The sequence below is a fragment of the Anopheles ziemanni genome, chromosome 2 (assembly GCF_943734765.1).
Source record: "Anopheles ziemanni chromosome 2, idAnoZiCoDA_A2_x.2, whole genome shotgun sequence".
NCBI classification, from domain to species: Eukaryota; Metazoa; Arthropoda; class Insecta; order Diptera; family Culicidae; genus Anopheles; species Anopheles ziemanni.
This window is the reverse complement of record NC_080705.1, coordinates 86,883,384-86,903,734: the sequence shown is the minus strand read 5'-3', so window position 1 is coordinate 86,903,734 and position 20,351 is coordinate 86,883,384. Positions and strand designations below refer to the sequence as shown.

Genomic DNA, 20,351 nt, shown 5'->3' with positions numbered 1-20,351 from the left:
CCATTTGACAGAATCGGATCAGATTTGATTCGGCTGGGGACTTGTTCAAACTGCTCTGGATCCGAAATTTTTCTAAATTTTGTAACAAAGTCCAAATACATAGAATAATATTTGTATTGAAAAAACTTGCTTGCTTCAAAATGTCATCTTCTTCTTCTTCTTCTTGGCGTAACGACCTCTTGGTCATGCCTGCCCCGTTAAGGGCTTACGAGACTTGTTTCCCTGTTGTACGTGGATAGTCAGTCCTCTCGTACAGGGGAGGGTCCGGTCTCGGTTGGGATTCGAACCCACGCCTTCGAGGTGGTGAGCCCCGGCGCTCATGGGCCGATTTTCTAACCGGCGCTACCGCTCGGCTGTCGCGGACCCTCAAAATGTCATAAAAATTTCATAAACTACTTGACATATTTACTTACCTCAAAGATTATGAGATTTGGAGAACAGTTAAAATATGAAAAATGCAGTTCAAGTGTCTTGCATTCTTGTTCATGCACACCAAAATTTGCAAATAAGCAAACTGCAAATAGAAAGACTTATTGCATTGATCCCTTGGGCAAGAGATTGAGTCATACATTCCGATCCAGAGCTCCATTTTCCATCACCAAACGCACGTCAAAAAAATAGCTGTCAAACGTACTATACACCGAAAGGTTCGCGATCAAACGAAAAGCACGTTGTTCCGTTGTTTGTAAACCGCCGGTGGTACTCGTTGTCGATAAAGAAATGGCAAAATTACTTGCATTTTACAACCTTTGTCCGATTAACAACATAGAAGACTTTCTCGGTTTGTCGCGGGATGTAGACCCCGGTTGTGTTATCAATACGCTCGGTCGTAATATTATTCTGGTGGTAAAGGTACGGGTTTACTCGAACGTAAACAACGGCTTCTAATGTGTTCTAATTGCCTCGTTTCGGATAATTCTTTTCTTCCCCTACTTGCAGTTAAGCAACCAACGGCAAATCCGCAGCTGGACGGTGTTGGACCGGCTTAGCAGCAAGGTGGTGTATGATTTCAAATCCGAGCGCTATGTGGCCGTGTTCGGTGGTCGCTCCTTGCGCTGCTGGGATCGTGATCGACCCGATCTGAACACGGTGAAGAAAATCAAACTCTACCGTACGGTGCAGGATTTGTTCACGCTGCCTAGCGGTGAAACGCTAGTGCTGTACAACGATGGCACGTGTGAGTCTCTTGAGAGTGCTCTGGTAACAAGAAAACAGGATAAAACAAACCCGGATGCCATCGCTCGGAAGGGAAACGTTAATCCGCAAACGCACTCCATACGTGATGTTCAGCTGCTTACGCTCGAGGATGGCACATCGTTGATAACTTATTTTGTCAGGCGGGAGGAAGACGGATTCACAGAGTTAAACTATGCGCTACTGAACAAGAGTGACTTGAAAGTCCATAAAACATTTGAAAAGGTTAATCTTGTACGGAGTGGCAGTGAGACGAAGCTTGTCGGATGCTGCATCGTTGACGGAAGCGGTGGTCCATCGTTGTTGAGTGTTTGTAAGTGTTGTTGAATTACAACTTGTCCACTGTGATGCATGAATTACAACCTTTTTCCTATTCCCACTGCCACAGGGTCCGATAGCCGCATCTTCTACCTTCAGCTCAGCCTTGGACAATCGCCCAAGCGACAGGAGGGGGTGGGAAACTTCATCGAGATGGTACACTCCATCGATGTCACGCAACCTCTCTCGGTGGCAAGCATCGGTAAGGATTACATTGCCATGTATGCCGGAAACACGAGCAAGGACGGGGCCACACTGGCGTTGTTCAACGTGCAGGTCAAGGTGTTCCAGGCGAAGCAGTACTTCAAGGTTTATTTCCGTTCGTCCCGCTTCTGGGTGATTGAGAGCAACATCCTGCTAGCGTTCGGCCAAACGTTGGCTGTTGTGCCGTATAAAATCAGCAACCAGCAGCTGGCGGACATGATCGGCAGCCAGTGCACATCGTTCGATCCCACTTACACGATCGATGACGAAAGTTTGAACGAGGAGGGCGAGTTTTTGGACGTGTATAGCTACGGTGGAACGTTGCCATCGATTGCGGAACAAAGCTCCGGGGAACAGGCGGTCGAAGATGAGGATGAAGCAGAGGAAAAACCGCCGCTCTACAAACAGTTCCGCAGTGAGCGAGAATTTGAAGAAACACTACGAAAAGCGTATCAAATTTCAACGCTTCCGATTGATATCATTACCGATAATACGCTACCGGATGATATGGTGCAGTTGAAGTTATTCAACAACGCTGACCCTACCCTCGGTCCGCTGGTGTTTAACCGAACGTTTGAAATAATCGCCGAAGAGCTGGAATGCAGCGGATGCTCGGAGCAGGAAATATGCAACCGGTTGGTTCCGTGGTTGGTACAGGCAAATTTGCCCAACGATCTAGCCAAATGTCTCAAACGGTACTCGGTCGTTTCGGAGAAAACGATCGTACAGGCACTGAATTACGCTATGAGTTTGCCGGACGAATTGCTGGAGGAATCGCAGAACGGAGATTCTACGGATGATTCATCCCCTGTGAACGGAGAGAATACGAAGGAGGATCCCTTGCCCAACCAGAACGTGTTTGTCGATGCACAGTTTGCGCATCCATCGCACCGGGACTTGCTGAATATCGTACTCTCGTGTAGCTTCAACCGAACGGCAATGGTTCCGTTTGTGCGCACCGAACTGGACTTTCCCCAAGTGATGCGATTGCTGCAACATCTCGAGCACCTGCTGGTGGATCCGATGGCAACGCTCAGTGAAACTCTGCACACTGCCGACACATTCGATAGCGATGAGAAAACGGTCGAGTGGATAATAGTACTGTTGGATGCACACTACCAGCAGTTTGTGCTGGCCAAAGAATCAGAAACCCAGGAACAACTCAAGCGGATGTTGCGTATCGTTGACGAGCATATCGACGGGTTAAAGCAGTTGAAATCCCTCGCCCCGTCGCTGGAGCGGTTCATCGTGAGTAAAGGGCAGGGTAAGAGCAGTGGCCTTAATCAGTTCTACAGTATCGAAACGATACAGTTGTACTGAAAGAAAGCGGAATGTTTATTTTAGGTCGCATAATAAAAAGAGCATAATTATATGCGCGTGTAAGTCCCCAAAACAGCAGTTGGGTCTTTACTAGTGTATTTACATGATGATACATTTAAAAAACAACTCCGCTATGAGACATCAACACTTAATAGGAAAACCTCACAATCCTTTTCGGATCCACTCGACGGTGGCATTTTACAGGGAAGGAGAAATACTTCTACTTCTTCGCCCCAGCCGCCACAGATGCCTCGTAGTCAGCGCGAGCCTTCTCGTTGTATTCCTTGTGCCAGTCGAGGTTCATCTGCGAAACCGATTCTCCGCGCTCCTGCGCCTTCTTGCCACTGATCACCATTATGATGCAGCCGATGGCGGTAGCAATCATCATGTAGTTGGCCACTTTGATTCGCACCTGATTTCGAACGCGTTCCATCTTTTCCTGGCTGGACAGCAAAACGTGCAAAATGATGAAAATTTCTATTTTTCGCTTCCCTTATCATCGTCCATCTTACCTGATGAAGTTCGGCACCTCTTCGATCGATTTGTATCGTTTCGTGAATACTAGCATCCGCTTTTCCAGCGCATTTGGTGAGTGAGTGTGGGAACTGATGTGCGTTCCATTGCCACTTCCGGAAGATGCGGCCGAGGGGGCCTTTGGTGGTTCAGGCTTCGGTTCCAGCTTGTTCGAGCAGTAGGTCCGGGCGCTACGTGATCGCAGCAGCGTCAGCATACGCGAGTGATGCTGCACGCCCGTTGTGCTACGTGCAATTTCGCATGCTGCTGTACGCAAGAAATTCATCCTATCGTCACAAGAGAAAGGGAGAATGGAAGAGAAGGGAAATCATAAACCGGTTAATGTCGGAGGAAACGCACGAGCAAACGATTGGAAGTCGAAGAAAGTGCAAACATCGTACATGCCGGTGCATAAGAAACGGTCTACGTTTCAAGATCAAATAGATGTGCCTGTGCCAAGAAATTATCACTAACAAGATTACACAATACAAACCACTTACGCGCAAGAATTTACGAAAATATTTATTTCTCCAAAGACACACTTTACTGCTAGCACTTCACAGACGGATCCTTTTCTCTCGAAATCGTGTTCGATTCTGCGGTGATACCTTTCGGTGCGATCCTGTTTTTATACGAAAATTGCAAATTAAAGCTCCTTGAGAACGCAGAGAAAAGTAGTTCCCCGCAGTTCAATACACAAAACAGCCGCAAAGTGTTGGGTAGTGGGTGGTGGGAGGTGTTGAAAGTGATAGATCAAAACAAAAACAAGCCTTGCAATGGAGTGAAGGTAGACTAAAATGCGAAAATGACGTTTGGATCGTTGAAGTCAAGGTGTATAAATATAGATCTAATTTATACACCTTGGTTGAAGTTTGATATGACCACCAGAGACAAATTCAATTTGGCAGTTACAGTTGTTCAATTCATAATATGTGTGCACAACTAATAACCATTACTTATTATACCAGGAGAGTTTACCTATTATCTCACAAACAGATTTTCAAATTTTTCTTTTCGGGAATGCAGTGAATCTGCTAAATTATTTCGTTCAACTCTTAAAAACAGTGCTCCTCACGTTGGTGGTGGTATTACGGTTTATCTCGAACACATTGTTTTTCAGACGATAGGGAACTAATCGGTCGAAAATTTTTTTATGCCGAATCCCAAAATATCATATATCGCGCATATTAATCAACGTACCAGCTGAGTTTTGAGGTAGAATCCGATAAGTTCAGTTTGCAACAAGGAGATTAAACAATATTTCCTTTATACCACCGAAGTCGCTTAACCGAAATATCACGAGCTTTCGTGGTCCACCATAAACTCTGACCAAGGCACGCTCAAACGTATGTTGTACAAGTGTGCAAGTAATAATTCTCTCTATTCCCAGGGTGTGGAGCGCAGAAAAATATCGTACAGGAATAAATTCTTGTTTTGAAAGGAAACCGGACCATACCTACAGGAACCTGCTTCGCGCGCGTTACAAAAGCGTCCCCGATTGTTTTTGGTACTCTGTTTTGTTTTTCACTTTAAGAATGTGAGCGGCAATAAAACGCCTGCAGACGCGGTTCGGTTTCATGTGTGCTCGGATCGTATCGGATTAGAGGACCAGGCGACCGTTGGGCCGGTCTGGCCGGTATCAAAAACGTTGTCTAATGGGGACGCTTGCGAAATACGGCACGATCCTGCCGACGACAGGAGGAAAAAAGGAAACAATATCCCAAAAACGACGGTACGGTACCAATAAAAGCACGCCACTATCAGCGGATGCGTTTGTGCCAGCAAGGACAGCAACGCCGGATTAGATCCACGGGCTTCCGAAAAAGCGAAACCAAATGGACCGTGCCGTGCCAGTTGCCGATAGAGTGTAACAATGTCCTCCGGGAAAACTATGGAAACATGGTGAGCGAGAACGATACTGTTGTTGCAGTGAAATTAAACAACTGATTTCTAGCTTTGTTTGTTGCCAACACACTCTTCCAAACATGGTTGAGATTATACTGCTTTGAAAAATTCAAAACTTAAAAAGTAAAAATATCTTTGTTGTTTAATTCACTGCGTTCTGTACACTACAGTTGTACTAGATGTTCATGCTTATATTGCATGACATATTTGAATATGAGTTCTTAAATATTTTGACCATGCTTTCCCTTGGACCATGGTCCAAGTGAATCCTCTTTTCTTCACACATTGTGTGGCGTTTCGATCCTTACTGAAAACCTTCCAGCTGCATGTATAATGCAAGGCTTTGCCACAGTTTCGTGTATAAGGGTTCCCTAGTTTGGCTTCCCGAAATGGTTTAGGGTCGTTCTGGTTTCGCACGAGCATTTTCCGAGCTTTTTGCGGGAGCATGGTTTATGGCTGTGCTTTTCAAGCTTGCCATTTTCCATCGCCGAAGAACTAGGATCCTCACGGTTGCATGCGTGTGTTTATGTGTCTCCGAGTAATAGACTTACGAAATTTCCACCATGACGGTGAGTTGCCAGCCTGCAAATTGTGTCACGAATGTGTTTGACTCGGGCAGTTGCAAATGAAAAACACTTCCGCCCTCTCGACGTTGTACGGTGCAGGGTAAAACCATTTTAGAATGCATAATAGGCATTTAGACCGTTAATAGATTTCGCTGGCACTTGCAGCCTCCACAGATCACATATTGTATGCATGTGCTGCTCGTTTTCACGTGTATGATTCTTTGCCAAGAATCCTTTTCTTTTTTATCTTTCTTCTTTACCCTTACCTTTTCTTTTTGTATGTATCTTCAACATATCACTGACGCCTGCCCTCAATAATGCAAGGTTATCACGGTGATTATGAGCCTTCATTTGTGTTAAACATTAATTAATTGATGCTTAAAGTTAATGCACTTGCGGTCCTTTAATTAACATGTTCCGGAGAAAACTCCCCTTCGTGAACTGCATCGAAGTTTTCCTGCAGATTGTGCTCATTACTTCTCCCATTACAACGCGGTGTCTCCACTCAATGGTTATTTCGAGTCATCAATTTCAATCTTCAGCACAACGTTATACCTTCGGGAGACATTGGCTTCAACCTTCCCACACCGGTAGACTTGCAGTCATTCAACAGAAAGTTCTTGATTCTAATTAATTTTCTCCCTTTCCCGTTGGGTATTTCTTTTTTTTTAATTTTATGTTGTGAAGCTTCGTATGGTACGAGCAATGTGCTCGTGGTTTCGATAGATACGGTTCAAACCCATTCTCATTTCAGGGCAATGAATGTTGTTCGATGGTGATGTGATCCATGTCACCGAACCGAAGGACTGGAGAACTGTGTCCTTCTTTTTCTGTCTTTGTTTTAATTTACTCGCTCCTCGGTAAGGAGAATATGACGAAAGTTTTCGAGATGGTTTAAAATTAAATTCATTACTCAAAAAGTCATTTCGTTGTTGAGTGGCTTTTTAAAATGTTCGTCGTCTCATAAAAATTGATCCCGAACAGGAGCGTTGGTGTGTCTGATCCTACACCCAGTCGACCCACGTGTCCTCTCTGTCGGAGTAATCGAAGAGTGTTCGCATTTGCCACATTATTACTGTGCAAACCGACGTACGACTTGGGTTTGGCAAAATCCACTTGATTTAAGCGAGGGATCGATCGAAATATTAAACGAGAAGTAACATGCTCTCGAGCCGTAACCTTTTTTTTACATCATTATTTTCTGCTGGTTTCCTTCCCTGCTTCATACGAGGGGGTTGGTGGGTGGAGGATATGATTGGGGAAACCGTTTTATATTAAAAAAGTTGCTCAACTTCTTTGCTATGCTACCCAAACCCATGCTACATATTAGCGAGCTGAATTACTTAACATATTGGATATTGTTGAAAAGTCGAGGCGAAAAAAGGACTTCACCAGAACCTTAAACTTTTTGCATTAAAAACCAAAATAAAACTTCCAGAGAAACACCAAATTTGGCAAATGAAATTTTGCCGCACGGCTCAGAAAAAGTTAATCATCAAATCTTGGGACTTTTTTTCCGTGGCAGTGGTGGTTGCGATGGGGGTTATTGATAACCGAGCATAACGCTGCGTCAATCACCCCCTACCGTTTCCACATTTTTATCCTCAAACCTAACGGTGCCACCAAACATCGATCATCTTCGTGCAATCAGTGCGTCGTTTCTTGTTGGCAGTTTTTCGTGGAATTTTTCATCAACCCTCCCACCAGCGATCCACGACCACTTTCATTAGCCCTTGAAGCCCTTGAATTGCTGGAATACGTGCGTAACTGGCGTGGATCGTGCGCTTTTAATACCGTGACCAGCCCTTTCCAATGCCGTAAGATCGAATGTAGTTCAGCTTTTCCCCGTAGAGTGATAAATCGATTATTGACGGTTTAATACATTTTTCGCTACATTAGCGATGCTGAATACCGGTGGAGTGATAAGTTCTTAAATTCTCTTCTTTTTTATGTGTTCTACTAATTTAAGGGGTGTAAGTAAACTTTAGTGAATTATTATTTAATCAACATAAATAACTAGGGGCTAATAAAGAAGAATATCCGACAAACCACCTTCTGCGTCCCTGTTAAGAACCGTTTGAATTTTAATTAACAGTTCCGGTGTTTTGAATATTAAATTGACAAGCTGAAATTGACCAAAAAAGGTACTAACAAAGTAGTTTTGAAATGACAACTCACACATTCACACACCTTCACAGACATTCACTTGGCACATGTCACCACATTTGAATGAAGAATTAAACCCTCATCAACTTCCATACCTCCCTTTGTATGTAGGTCAGTATCCTTCGGGTTTAGTTTTGTGTCAGGTCGAAAAATCTGTCTAAGGGCTTTCGAATTGCAATCAGCTTCACTCGCAAAAAGGGATCCACAACCCGTGCCGGAGGTCAAAAACCGACCCGGCCGTTTTGTGCTAGTAGTAAAGCTAGTAGACCTCTCATCATCCTATTCGAAGCGCCCCCGGGTGGGAATTACAATCTTGGTTAACGTTTACCGGTTCACTGTTCTCATAGTGACCGTTTCGTACGGGATCCATTCGTAGATCTGATAAAAAAGGACGATTTCACACACATACAACTGTATACGAGTAGTAGGGCACTGTGCTTTGCCACAAAAAAAAGGATAAAGCGGATGGGAGGGAGTCAGATTTGACATCGCTTCCAAATTGCAGCCATAAATAAATCATAAAAGCGGGATTACCATGCTATCGTTCATTAAAATTTACCTACCGCAAAGATAACGAAGCGAGCGCAAAACCAACTCCGGAGTTCCGTTCCTAGCCTTTCGACTGATGAAAAAATATACAAAGGCGAAAATTTCAGGGGAGCAAAGTATATATTTATATGACAAACTAAAACAAAATAACCTGGTCTGTTTATGTGTGCATATGTGTGTGTGTGTGTGTGTGTGAAAAACGTTCACGAATAAAATATGTCATAAACCCTTGTCCGTATGCGAATGTCCTTTCCCTACCCGGCGCTTCAAGGCGGCCGCCATGGCGATACCGACCCTGGAAACCAACATCCACTCCTCAGGCTGTCTGTTATCGCGTCCCACCGGCCGGTTAATGGACATGGTAACTGGCACCGACCATCAAAAACCATCCCACAAACTCTATCTGTCGGGTGACCGAGGACCAGAAGAAGAACATTCCTGTCGGCGGGGCGTGGAACACGAACCGGATCAAAACTGAATCGTATCCTACGGTCATCTTTGTCGGAACCGGTGCAGGTAGGTCGTCCGGCAGAATTAATTTCATTCTACCTATGGAAATACCACATGCAGTAATAATGCCGGGCGCACAATGGAGCACACTAATCCGCTAACTTAGTTCTTCGTGGTGCGTAGTGAGGCAAGCCCTGGAGAAGGGATAAATAATGCCGGACGGGATTACGATATTGATAACGCCATTGTGGTAAGGAAAGTGCAAACGAGCATCGAGGATTTTTTAAATAGGTGCTTGGTTTGGTATGAAAACTATTCGGGAAGGATGAATGAATTGAAAAATAAAACAATACATGGCAATAAATTCCAACGCATAGCGCATCAGTTTTGCTGGATCAGAAATAATAATTTTGAACTTTGAATTCTCGTGACTGTTATCTTAAATTAAACCAACTATTACTTTAACTTCTTTACCAACTATTTACTTCAAACAAGACAGGATGTAGAAACCTGGATGAAAAATCCAAAAAATGATACTGAACATAGGGGAATGTGGAGCATCGACGAGGCTAGATACTGGATTGTTTTTCAGTGGTATTCTGCAATGAAGCAGGTATAGGACTAAATAAAAAATAGGTATGATTATTTGATTGATGAAACATTGTGACACAATGATCGGTTAGAATAACTATTCAGACATTTCCTAAACACCATATTGTAAAAACCAGAAATTTTAGGACATTCTATTTAAATAATCTTGTTTTAATAAAATACCCACTGGACAATTTAAAAGGATCCATCAAGGATCTCTGTAATCGATAGAAACTGTATTTGTTTCCCACCACTCGAGTGCATGAAAGAATAAATCTTATGCTCAATGCCGTGGTTAAACTCCATTTTACTCCCAATTAAGTTGCCAAATAGAACATATCCGACTGTGGCAGAGGTACGGTCTGCTACAAGTCGGTACTTAACAACTGTTTCAATGGTGATTGTAGCTCTAACTTAACCCTCTCGAAACGTTCGACGTGAGTTCTGGGAAGAACTATCCATGCCGAGTGAGAAACGGACGAATTTCCAACACCGATTGTATGCAACATTAATAACCCTATTACCGCGTTGCTTGATGGAATTGCAAGGCGGTGTGAAGAGAGAAGGTTAGGTAAGTATTTGTTTGCCTTCTCACTGTGTGGTAGTTTTCAGAAGGTATAGTGTTGCGAAGAAGAAGACTTAAACCGGTTTCCGGTAGTGTATTTTCTAGTTAGATTTAGCTGAAATCCCAAAGATAACACCTACCCATCGGGCGCACATTCACACATGCGTCGTTTTCTATTGTGTGCTGTTTTATTACGTGCTCCATTGTAAGAAAAATAAAATACAAAGCTTCTATTCTACACAACAATTGCTCCCAAAGGGCTGCGGTAAGGTTAGTGCTTCGACCGGTACGCTTTCCTAGAACGAAAACCAAGTCCTAGAAACTCTCGGTTACGCTCAAATTATTCAAAAACCAACCATGACCAACGTGGACGATCCTTTCATCCTCCTGCATCGTACTACCTTCCACGCACTCGAGTCTAGTTTTGATTGTAAATATTGAAAATTTATTACAATTCCACCCTCTCGGAGCGGCTGAGCCCTGGGAAAAGCGGAAGCGCCCGAGAGCCCAAACCCTCGCACAGGCTTCCGGCTCCGGTTAGGTGGAAGCTCGTTTGGACTGGCTTAGATATGCCGGAGAGTTATAAATTATATTTGCCTGCGTGCCGCTCGATGTTGCGAAAACGGGACATCGTTCTGGCTTTTCTCTCTGACTTTTCCGAGATGTTACTGAATGTTGAAGTTCAAATTTTAATAAATCCATTGCAGAAGCCATTCGTATGCGAGCTGTGCCGCATTCAGTAGAACTCTGGGCAAAATTATGGATCATTTACTGCTACAAAATTAGATCATTTCGCATCCAAACGGCTCGGGTATGTATGAATTCCCGGATTCTCTGTGGGATCTCGCATGTGTCCATTTATCGAGCATATCGAGGTGGATGCTGTTCACGGCAGCACATTAATTTGTGATATTCAAATGCTAGTGCACGATTTCAGGATGTTTTTGACGAGCAATTGTGAAACAGATTGCTAAAATGACTAGCTAATGCTGCAAGCGTTGTTTGAATTTAAAAGCGGCATTTTACAGCGTTTCGTTCCTTGCTTTTGTTTCTGATAAGTAGGCCTTGTGTCATAACTTTTGGCCCGATGATCGTACTGTTACTGATGTGTTTTATGATCCGGCGAGCAAGTGATACCAATCCCATTGAAAATTCGGTTAATACCAAAAGTCCTAAAGGTATGTTGGAACAGAATGTCTGAATCAAGTTTTTTGAAATTGTACAAGTTGTTGGCAGATTTTAAAGCAGATTTTTTACTGTGATGCTATATTATTTAAATGATTTTTACCTTTGTCAAGCATATCACCTTTTTAAATAAATTTTGTTTGTATCCAGTAATTGAACTCCGATAATCTAAGAATTTTACATTTAGTCTGATTCTTCACAATCACAGTTCCTGGAGTAGGTAATACCATACAGTTGTACGATTTTCCAAAGAAAAACAGAAACATTTTTACTGGTTAAGGTCAATTAAAAATAGTGTAATTAAACTGTCAATACGTTTGAAATCCCGCAGTTAACTCCTCCACTTCAGCGGGATACGCTATAAAGCTCATACGATTTATTTTATTGTCGTCATTTGCCCTACGTTTCGTCCGCATGAGACGCCGAACGTACGCCATCCGATGGGCAAAAAGAAGATAAATAGCTGGAAACTTTCCTTCTGTTCCTACATTCCCATCCCCATGCGCAATCACAAATACAATGTATCATCATTTCAATAAAAAGCAGCTTGAGCCGACCATTTTTAACCCATTGTGTTGTGATTCACATTTTTATGTGTTTTATATTGTTTTATTGTCACCACTTTGCGTAAAGAGCCCGGTAATTCATGGCGCGCTGTGTGTTTTTCGTTTCGCTTTGCGCCATTTTCATAGCCGGCACCCGCACCAGGGGTTAAGGAAATGTGGCAATCAATGGCAATCGAAAAACGGAGGGCATGTTCCGGGAAATGAAACATCGTGAGAACGGGAACCGTTTTGGTGGTGTTTATTTTACGAAGAGATCGTTCAGGAAAAGCCTCCTGCGGATGTTTATCCTTTTTCATATTTTTTGGTGGTCATATTCTTTCCCGGGCGGTCCGTCGGGCACCCAATTCCAGCTAGTTTGGTGTGGTTCCGCCTGGATCGACCAAACATGGTGCTGCCTCCGGGTGTTATCGAATTCCGAGAGACAAATCATTTTTATTGCACCGAAAAGCCATCGCGGTCGACCATTTACGCCACTCGGTGTTAAGCGTGGATCCCGGTGTGCCGGGATTTGTGGATTGGGCGACTTTAGGCCACGGATGGCTGTAGGCAAACGGGAAAACCGAAATTCAGATATATTGCCAACGCGGGTGCGGTAGTTATCAAATTATGTCGCCGCGAGAAGCTCAGTTTTCAATCAGTTTCACCCGGAACGCAAACCGGCTCGAATATAAATGCTAGGGCCGTTGTTGGCACAACTTGTCATGTTGTGCTTTTGCGCATCCTTTCGGGGCCGTGAAAAACCCACGGACACGTCGAAGCTCTTAAAAATCCTCCAAATCTACGGTGTTTGCGAACGCACAGCGTGGTTTTATTTGCGGCACATCCGCGAACGCTTCGATAAGACCGTCCTAGCGGAGAAAAGTGTCCACGAGGGCTCGACCACATCGCGGTTGTGATCCTGATTTTATTGGCCTATTTGCGTATGCAAAGCAGCGCACCAGTGGGTGGATGGAGTTATGGATAGAATTTTTCCCGATAACTCCGATCGCGTGACGGATGACTTATGCCGTTTTGTCGCTTTGCTCTTTCACCAATGCTGTTGAAAAAGTGTGTTTCACATAAATCGAACATAACGGGGTACGCGTGGAGGGATCCAGTTTATTACTTTGTATATTTAATAACAGATTCAAGAATGATACATGACTCTACATGTTCATTTCACCAACCAACATTCAAAATTCAGTTAGTATTGAATTGGTCGGTTTGAACTTGATTCGTTTTTGTGGAAATCCTTCAATTTATGAAAACAGTATGATTTGCATTGATATATGAATATGAACTTAACTGGCCTTAAGTGAATATATTGAAACATCATATGATTATCATGGAAAAGGTTAATTGGTGGATACTGTAAGCTTTGTGATAAGTAAATTTCAATATCGTTTTGACGTTTGTGTTTTGTGTTCTTCTGGTTTTTTGGCCTTGGGAGCTTAGTTAATTGGTTGAGCATTTTAAGGCACCGAATAATGAATATCACCTCAGGCGTAAAAACCATCGCTTATCTATTCGTGCCTTTAAAGAGATGGCTGATCTTAGGCACAAACTGGAATAAAAGAAACCGTACAATACATAATTCTGCCCCTTCTTCAGCATCAGATGTACGCTTGAGTTGAGGCGCCTCTTTCCGGTCGCTCTGATTGATGGGGCAGCTGAGGCTAAAAATAAACGTTCAACGCCATAAAAATTTTGCTAATGGGTTGTGGGTTGTTCTTACTTCACTTCGTTCTTCCTTTCATCGCCAGACACGGACACAGGAGTTGCGAGCTTTCGTTCGGTTGATTTGCGTTCGATTTGCCCCCACAACATTATTGGGAAAAATAGACTGCTAATTGGTTGCGCGTTCCTTATGGTGTTTTTGGGTTTATTTTCCAAAGGCACGTACCGGCAGCAAATTGCCTACCACTCTTACGGAATGATGGCGTAGGCGGTTTGTTTTAGCATAGGAATTGGTTCAAACGGAATGTTTGTTTGCAAATAGGAGAATCAAATATACGCATTACATTTGTCTTAATATGTTCGGTAGCATTTCTGTTGAATTTTTTAATATGAATAATTTATTGATTCACGCATTTCAATGTTCAAATAATCTTTCAAAATATTTATTTTCGTACGCACTGTCCTTAGCTAAGGTTAATGAATAAATTGAAGAAGAGAGTAATATACCAAAAAGTTTCCTGAATTCTTCAACAATTCCGAAAGGGCATTATAATTTAGTAACCTACCGCGACTTAGGGTCAATCAACAGCCTCTGGAGAGTCTTGTGCTTTGTGGTTGAGAGATTATGTGCAGTCTGTTTCTCTATAGTCAGATTGTTTCTAGTTCCCAAATTAGCTTCTTCCGGAGGCGAATACTAAATCTCTCCAGAATCCTGTTTCATTTCAATGGCTTACGCTAGGGACATGCGAGAGACGTGCTTCGCTTGCAGTCATTGTCAACTGCCTGTCACCACCCGAAATCCGCCACTAACCACGCTGAAGGCGGCATTCGGGAGCCATTTAATCGAGATAATCTGATAACACCCGTCCTGAACTGGCCAGTCGACAAGATACCGTCGGTTCGTTGTTGTTCCGGCAAATTAGTAGTCCAAAGGTGAGCTCACCCGCTAATTAGGTTCCACCATTGTGGGGCACGTCAACCGTTCCGCGGAGGTGTGTGTATTCGAGTGCAATGGTTTGGGGAGTTGCTTATCGTGCCCTTTGCTACGAAGTGCGTGCTGGCCAGGAAAGCAGGAAGTAAACAAACCGGACGACTGGTCAAACCACTGTTTGACCGTTGCAAAACTAACCTACACCACAGACGACCGGTTTTCCGTTGGTCAGCGTTGATGCTCGTGACTCAGGCTAATCGTGGTGATTGTGTACCATTTGCTCGGTTGGTGGGTCGATAATAGGAGACAAACTCACCGCATATGAGAAGAGCTCGTGTTTCTAACAATATACTCGCAATATTTGTCAATACAGGTCCTTTTGACCTACTGGAAGTTTGAGGGATGGTTTGAATTGTCACCAACGTTATATAGTTAACATTATTGTTTGTTGACTGGATGTCAATAAATATAATATTGGATCTTTTATGTGCTATATAAAGTTACTTTACTTTGCGTTAGCTGAATCATAACGTTTAAAATACCCTCAGTTCCAGTCAATGTCGATGAAATAATTTCAATTACCGTGCTGAAATTGTACGTTTGATCACAGCATGAACCGCACGACGGTTACCATACTGCACGATAATTACCAATTAGTTACCTTTTGCTTCAAACTATACTTGCAGCGCGTGACGAGTCTTCTTTTTTTCAATGTTTTATGTTCAATTTATGGTTAGTTAGCCCGAACGGTTGATGTGCTGCTTGTAGCGTAGAATGGCATCAAAGAGTTTTCGGCAGCAACAGTTATAGCTTACATGTTGAAGGGTGTGGTAAATAATGAACTCTAAACGGTGATGGAATAGGTTTTTAATTGGTATTTTTGTTATCGCGTGTCAGCTAAGCAAGATGGCAGCTTGAGTAACTTATGTTTTGAAGCGAAGTCAACCTGCTATAATCACATTGACTTTTGCGTTGCAGAAAGTTGTTTTCACTTCTATTTTGTTCAGGTATAATTTTTTTAGAAAAAAAAAGAATTCAGTTCGTTCCTTCAAGACGCATTTTTTAAGGAATTTGTACATTTTCAGTTTCAAGTATTTTGTAATCGGTTGTTTGAGAGGTATTATAATTGAAATGTGTGTCTGTTGATTTTAATTACAGCACTTAAGCCTGTTACCTTTGTAGGCCCAAGGGCAAACGCATCAAACCCATGCGAAGTAAATAGTTTAATTTTCTTTTCTCATCAAGCTGATGATACATTACGCGACCTTTTGCAGCCGGTTTACTACGCTAAAAACATACATCTCACCTAAGAGCCAATCTTGCTGGCTACATCGTGAGAATCGTGTCATGGGGTTGTGTTTGTTTTACTGGAACGATACTCATGCTACAGGTGGAGGCATGATTAAAGCTGGTAAGGTTACCCTAGGAAAGTTGGCTAGGCAAGTAATGATCTAAAAAATCATTAAAGAGATAAATTTTATCAATTTCTTTTGAAACTTTTTAAAAATTTGAATTACCACGAATCATGGGTTTCCCCACGAACGCCCTTCAGTGTACTAAACCATTCGGAATTGGTAAAGCATTCTAGGAATATAGGGGTCGCCATCAAGCAGTGAACCAACGTAGCTTGGAGCCCTTTCTTGCTTCAGGTGCTAGGCCATTGGAGACTTCGTCTCGACTCTTTCTCTACCAACGGTCCTAGTTACCTTTTGGTAGCTTGTTTTATGTGTTTGTTTGTGTAAGTGTTTTGCTCGATATAAGGCAAGTTTTGCCGGCGGTAGCATTGCAGCAACAGTTCATACTTTTTTTTTGTTTCTACCCTAGTCTCAAGGCCCTTTGTGCTCTTACTTTCCTGGATGCTGGGTCGAAGAGCTCGAATCAGGCTGAACTAATGAACCATTCGGAGGACAACTCGGCCAGCCATTGACTTAACCTGGAATAAAGAACAACTTAAATCAAGCAGATATTAGATTCATGTTTCCCTCATGTGTTGAGTTCTATTTTTTTTATTTGCTTCATTTAATACTATAGCTAGACAAATATAAAATGTAATAAAAATGTCAGTTGATGGTTTACTAACATTCTTTGAATTTAGGAACACATGCACTGCACAACATACACATGCCCTGCTTAAGTGATTCACTATCATAAGATCAACCATAGAAAACCATCGGACCATCGAATGCTGCGCAAGACGTTTACAGCACGATGAAGCATTGGCACTAAGAGAGGGGGCAAAAAGATCAAGTTGGCTAAAGTTTAACATTCACCCAACTTCGCTGCACGCCACAGTCTGCCAGTCGTCGTTGAGCCAACCGCACGTTACGGTCGTATCGAGAGCCGGCAACCTTCCTCAGACCGGTACGCAAGCGAACGGGCGCAAACAAACCAGATTCCGGTTCGGCTTCGTTGAGCTACTTTCGCTTTTCCATTCCACCTATCGCGAAGTTCGTCGCTTGACCGTGCGTTCAAGTCGCGTTCTCTTGAAAGCAGTGTTTTTGTGTGTGAATCGATCATCAAAACTACCACAATGGTCCATCAAGTTAAAGTGAGTGAAATGTAACAGTGTATTATACAGTTTTCTATTCTATTAAATATATCTAAAAGAGATATTGTGATAAGTTGTGGTTCTTAATATCGTATGCGTTTGTGTAACGTGTTTGCCCATGGTTATGAAAAGTCAACAGAAAATCATTCCATGCTCGATTTGGGGCCGCGACCACGTTACCCATATTTATCTGTGGTCTCATTTGTTTGTTACGTTTTAGGTGAATGCAGTAAACAGCTGGTAAAATGTCAAAAGGCAGTATAGCGCCTATGGGGTTGTGTAGACCCGGTGAATGACCGCCTCAAACCAAGCAAAGTCTACATCTCGGTTCGCTGTTGGCGAAGGTGTTGTGCAAACCTGCCCCCAAGGGGCATGTTCATTCGGAGCGAGCAAGTTTGCCGTAATTTATGGGAACGTATTGGTGTGGCAGAAAAAAGTTGAACCGTTGAACGCCAAAAACCTAAGGTCTGATCCGTTTTTGGGTAGTGCAACCGGTGATCTAACGGGTGTATAAGGTTGATGACTGTTTAAATTTGTAATACTTTTGATAACGGCTCTTTGCTTAATTGTATCATCCTCACAACTATGTTTTATGTAAAAGAAAACACGCGTGACAAAACAATCCAGCTAAATTTTCAATCTGTATCGTAAATCAAACCGAAATATGTAAAAAATTAAAACTTTGGCTATTTTATCGCGTGCATACTCTTATTATGTGGTGTAATAATTGAAATATCAATGAGTTAATCTTGTTTTGATATCTTCTAAAAGGGTTTTTGCTTAATTTATTTTTGCTGGTAGCTTGTGGAAGTTCAAAGAACAGTAAATTGATTGAATTCTTAAATTGAATGGTTGGAATTTCGTCCTGTTCTCAACAGCAAATGAACAACTGCTATTGGATTCTTTGATTTTCACAATTACAATACAATTCCATCGTTTCACAGCAATGGGTCCAAACATTCTTTACCGCCTTTGATGCAACAATCCATCAATAATAAGGTCCGTTGGGTCGCTGTTGGAGTTCCCTATTGAGTCAAGCATTTTGTCAGTGCTTTTGTCTTGCGGCATTCGTATGAAATTCCAATTGCTTGCATGTATGTTTTGACCGGGACGAGCCCAGGCACAAAGGCATATTTCATTCATCCGGTTTGATGTCACTCTCTTCTTTGAGGATATCAATTAAACAACAGCCACATAATTTGCTGGTGGCAAGAATGGAAAGTCTCTTGCCCTGCAGCTCCATTTCCAGTGGTGATGTATTCCTAGGCAAACCGAAGTGTGGTTACGAACTGTTGCAAAAAGAAAATAAAGCATAAACCAGCAAAGCACAGAATGTTTCATCGGAACAAATCGGAAGTCCGGGCTTATCCCGTGGCTCGGTGGCTATAGCAGCCCATTTGTTTGCGGTTGAACTGTAGCGTGAAAATGAACGCCAGTCGAGTTCCGGCAATCCGCCCGAAACGTCAAAACCGAGCGAATAAAATCTCGGTCAGTGTGGCGGAACAGGGTAGGAACTTTTTACGATTTCACTGTCCTTTTTTTCCAGCATCCGTAGCGTTGCCTTTACGCCAACGTTGTCGCAAAAAAGTAAAACTACTCGAGGGGAGAAATTAATTTTCCAAAATGACACGAAATGCTGCGTGTGGTTTGAGGGAAAGTTAATTGTGCGGAAAAAATTACCACTATCGTGTCCCAGCTAGCTGTCCTCGGGCAACCATATTGGGAGGTAAATGGTGCTTGAGAATGGGTTTCAGCACTGTTGGTTTTTGTTGTTGTAACTTGATTGAAAGGAAAACCAAAAACTAAAACTTTCGAACGCAGAATTACAGAACGTTTCACAACACGCAGGAGATTTGTTGCCGAGCCATTTCGTTTTCACCCGACAAAAACAAAAAAAACTTTTCTCATCTAAAATTTTTTGTCACGTATTTATGAAATTTACACCGAATTACCTTCTGGCGGATGAAGTTAATTTTCGTACCTCACCAAATAATTGCAGTTAATTCATAACAACATTTTCCACCGTAACGGATACCTTTTTCCATTTCAGTGTACAATGTTTCGAATTTATCGTTCTTTGAAAAACCAAAATTACTGATGAACTATTTATGGTACCACTGCCGACGCATTTTACGCATCGTTTCTATTTTCCAGATAACACTCAGCAAATGTCTCCGATTCGGTGTCATGGCGATGGTTTTGGTAGCGCTGCTGTCCATCACACCGTGTAGCGCTCGTCCGGCTATCGAGGCGGACGATTTGGTAAGCTTAACTGCGTCCAAGCTCACCCGAACTCGTAGATCTAACTTAAACCGCATTTTCCAGGCTGACGGTAAAATTGTAAACCAAAGTGCAAACATCAACCAGCCGCGGTCGAGCATATTGGACAACATTTTCAACGTATGTACCTCTAGTGCGCTTCAGAATGTGTCAACAGTTACCTTTGTCCACTCCGGTTCCCTCGTCTGATTCTCTTCTTTTCCTTCCAACAGATCCCAATCCAGACGCTGAAGGCCGTCAACGATCTGGTGCAGAGTATTGCCGGAAATTTGCAGCAGGCCGGTTCCGGCAGCTACTTCCGGGCTCGCTCGGGCAACAACGTGCGCAACATCAACGTCCACGTGGATGGCGAAGAGGAGGAAGCGGTCGCCGAGCAGGCGAAGGCGAAGAAAAATGAAATCAAGAACTAACCTAATCTTTCTCATTCCGGCTTCCGAGTCGTACGCTGATGGCGAGCGCGATACGAAATTGCCCATAATTGTAATTATTATATGTAAATTTTCTCATTTAACAACACACTGTAAATAAGGTTTTGATCTGTGATCGAAGTGGCAAGATTTTTAATGACGCAAACGAGACCTCTTCCACCTTGATTAACCTGGTCCGAAAGCAAGGTGATTTGTGAATAAAATAAAAAAATGGAATATTTTTCTCAGTAGAACGTAAAAAACTGCGTTATACGATGTTCGTTACTGTTTCAACCTTCACGCAAATTGCCGAAAAGTTAATTGAAACAATTTGAGCGCCCAAACATGACTATCAAAAGTAATTAATCTGAAGGTAAGCATCGAGAGCACATCACCGCCGGCATGGTTGAAGAACACCAGTATTGGGTATCATCTCT

General features: G+C 42.7%; 3 protein-coding genes across 3 annotated transcripts; 2 read left to right on the top strand and 1 right to left on the bottom strand.

The window, feature by feature from the left end:
- The first annotated feature begins 659 nt into the window (after positions 1-659).
- LOC131283021 (uncharacterized) lies at positions 660-3,103 on the top strand. The gene is made up of 3 exons (XM_058312579.1): positions 660-852; positions 940-1,507; positions 1,583-3,103. The coding sequence occupies exons 1-3, from the start codon at positions 721-723 to the stop codon at positions 3,034-3,036; spliced, it is 2,154 nt and encodes a 717-aa protein (XP_058168562.1). The 5' UTR covers positions 660-720; the 3' UTR covers positions 3,037-3,103.
- LOC131283022 (UPF0389 protein CG9231) lies at positions 3,040-4,172 on the bottom strand. The gene is made up of 3 exons (XM_058312580.1): positions 4,050-4,172; positions 3,549-3,836; positions 3,040-3,479 (listed from the first exon to the last, which is right to left on the bottom strand). Exons 2-3 carry the CDS (start codon positions 3,833-3,835, stop codon positions 3,257-3,259), a joined length of 510 nt encoding a protein of 169 aa, XP_058168563.1. The 5' UTR covers position 3,836; positions 4,050-4,172; the 3' UTR covers positions 3,040-3,256.
- A 1,845-nt stretch (positions 4,173-6,017) lies between these two features.
- LOC131294631 (uncharacterized) lies at positions 6,018-19,917 on the top strand. Its single transcript, XM_058322676.1, has 4 exons — positions 6,018-6,023; positions 19,382-19,489; positions 19,553-19,627; positions 19,720-19,917. The coding sequence occupies exons 1-4, from the start codon at positions 6,018-6,020 to the stop codon at positions 19,915-19,917; spliced, it is 387 nt and encodes a 128-aa protein (XP_058178659.1).
- The last annotated feature ends 434 nt before the right edge of the window (positions 19,918-20,351 follow it).

Bases quoted from the DNA above. Each gene is read 5' to 3' on its own strand.
- LOC131283021 (XM_058312579.1), top strand. From the start codon at position 721: ATGGCAAAATTACTTGCATTTTACAACCTTTGTCCGATTAACAACATA. The intron at 853-939 runs GTACGGGTTTAC...CCCTACTTGCAG, and splicing joins ATATTATTCTGGTGGTAAAG to TTAAGCAACCAACGGCAAAT. The intron at 1,508-1,582 runs GTAAGTGTTGTT...CCACTGCCACAG, and splicing joins TCCATCGTTGTTGAGTGTTT to GGTCCGATAGCCGCATCTTC.
- LOC131283022 (XM_058312580.1), bottom strand. From the start codon at position 3,835: ATGAATTTCTTGCGTACAGCAGCATGCGAAATTGCACGTAGCACAACG. The intron at 3,480-3,548 runs GTAAGATGGACG...TTTGCTGTCCAG, and splicing joins GAGGTGCCGAACTTCATCAG to CCAGGAAAAGATGGAACGCG.
- LOC131294631 (XM_058322676.1), top strand. The intron at 19,490-19,552 runs GTAAGCTTAACT...CGCATTTTCCAG, and splicing joins CTATCGAGGCGGACGATTTG to GCTGACGGTAAAATTGTAAA. The intron at 19,628-19,719 runs GTATGTACCTCT...TCCTTCCAACAG, and splicing joins TATTGGACAACATTTTCAAC to ATCCCAATCCAGACGCTGAA.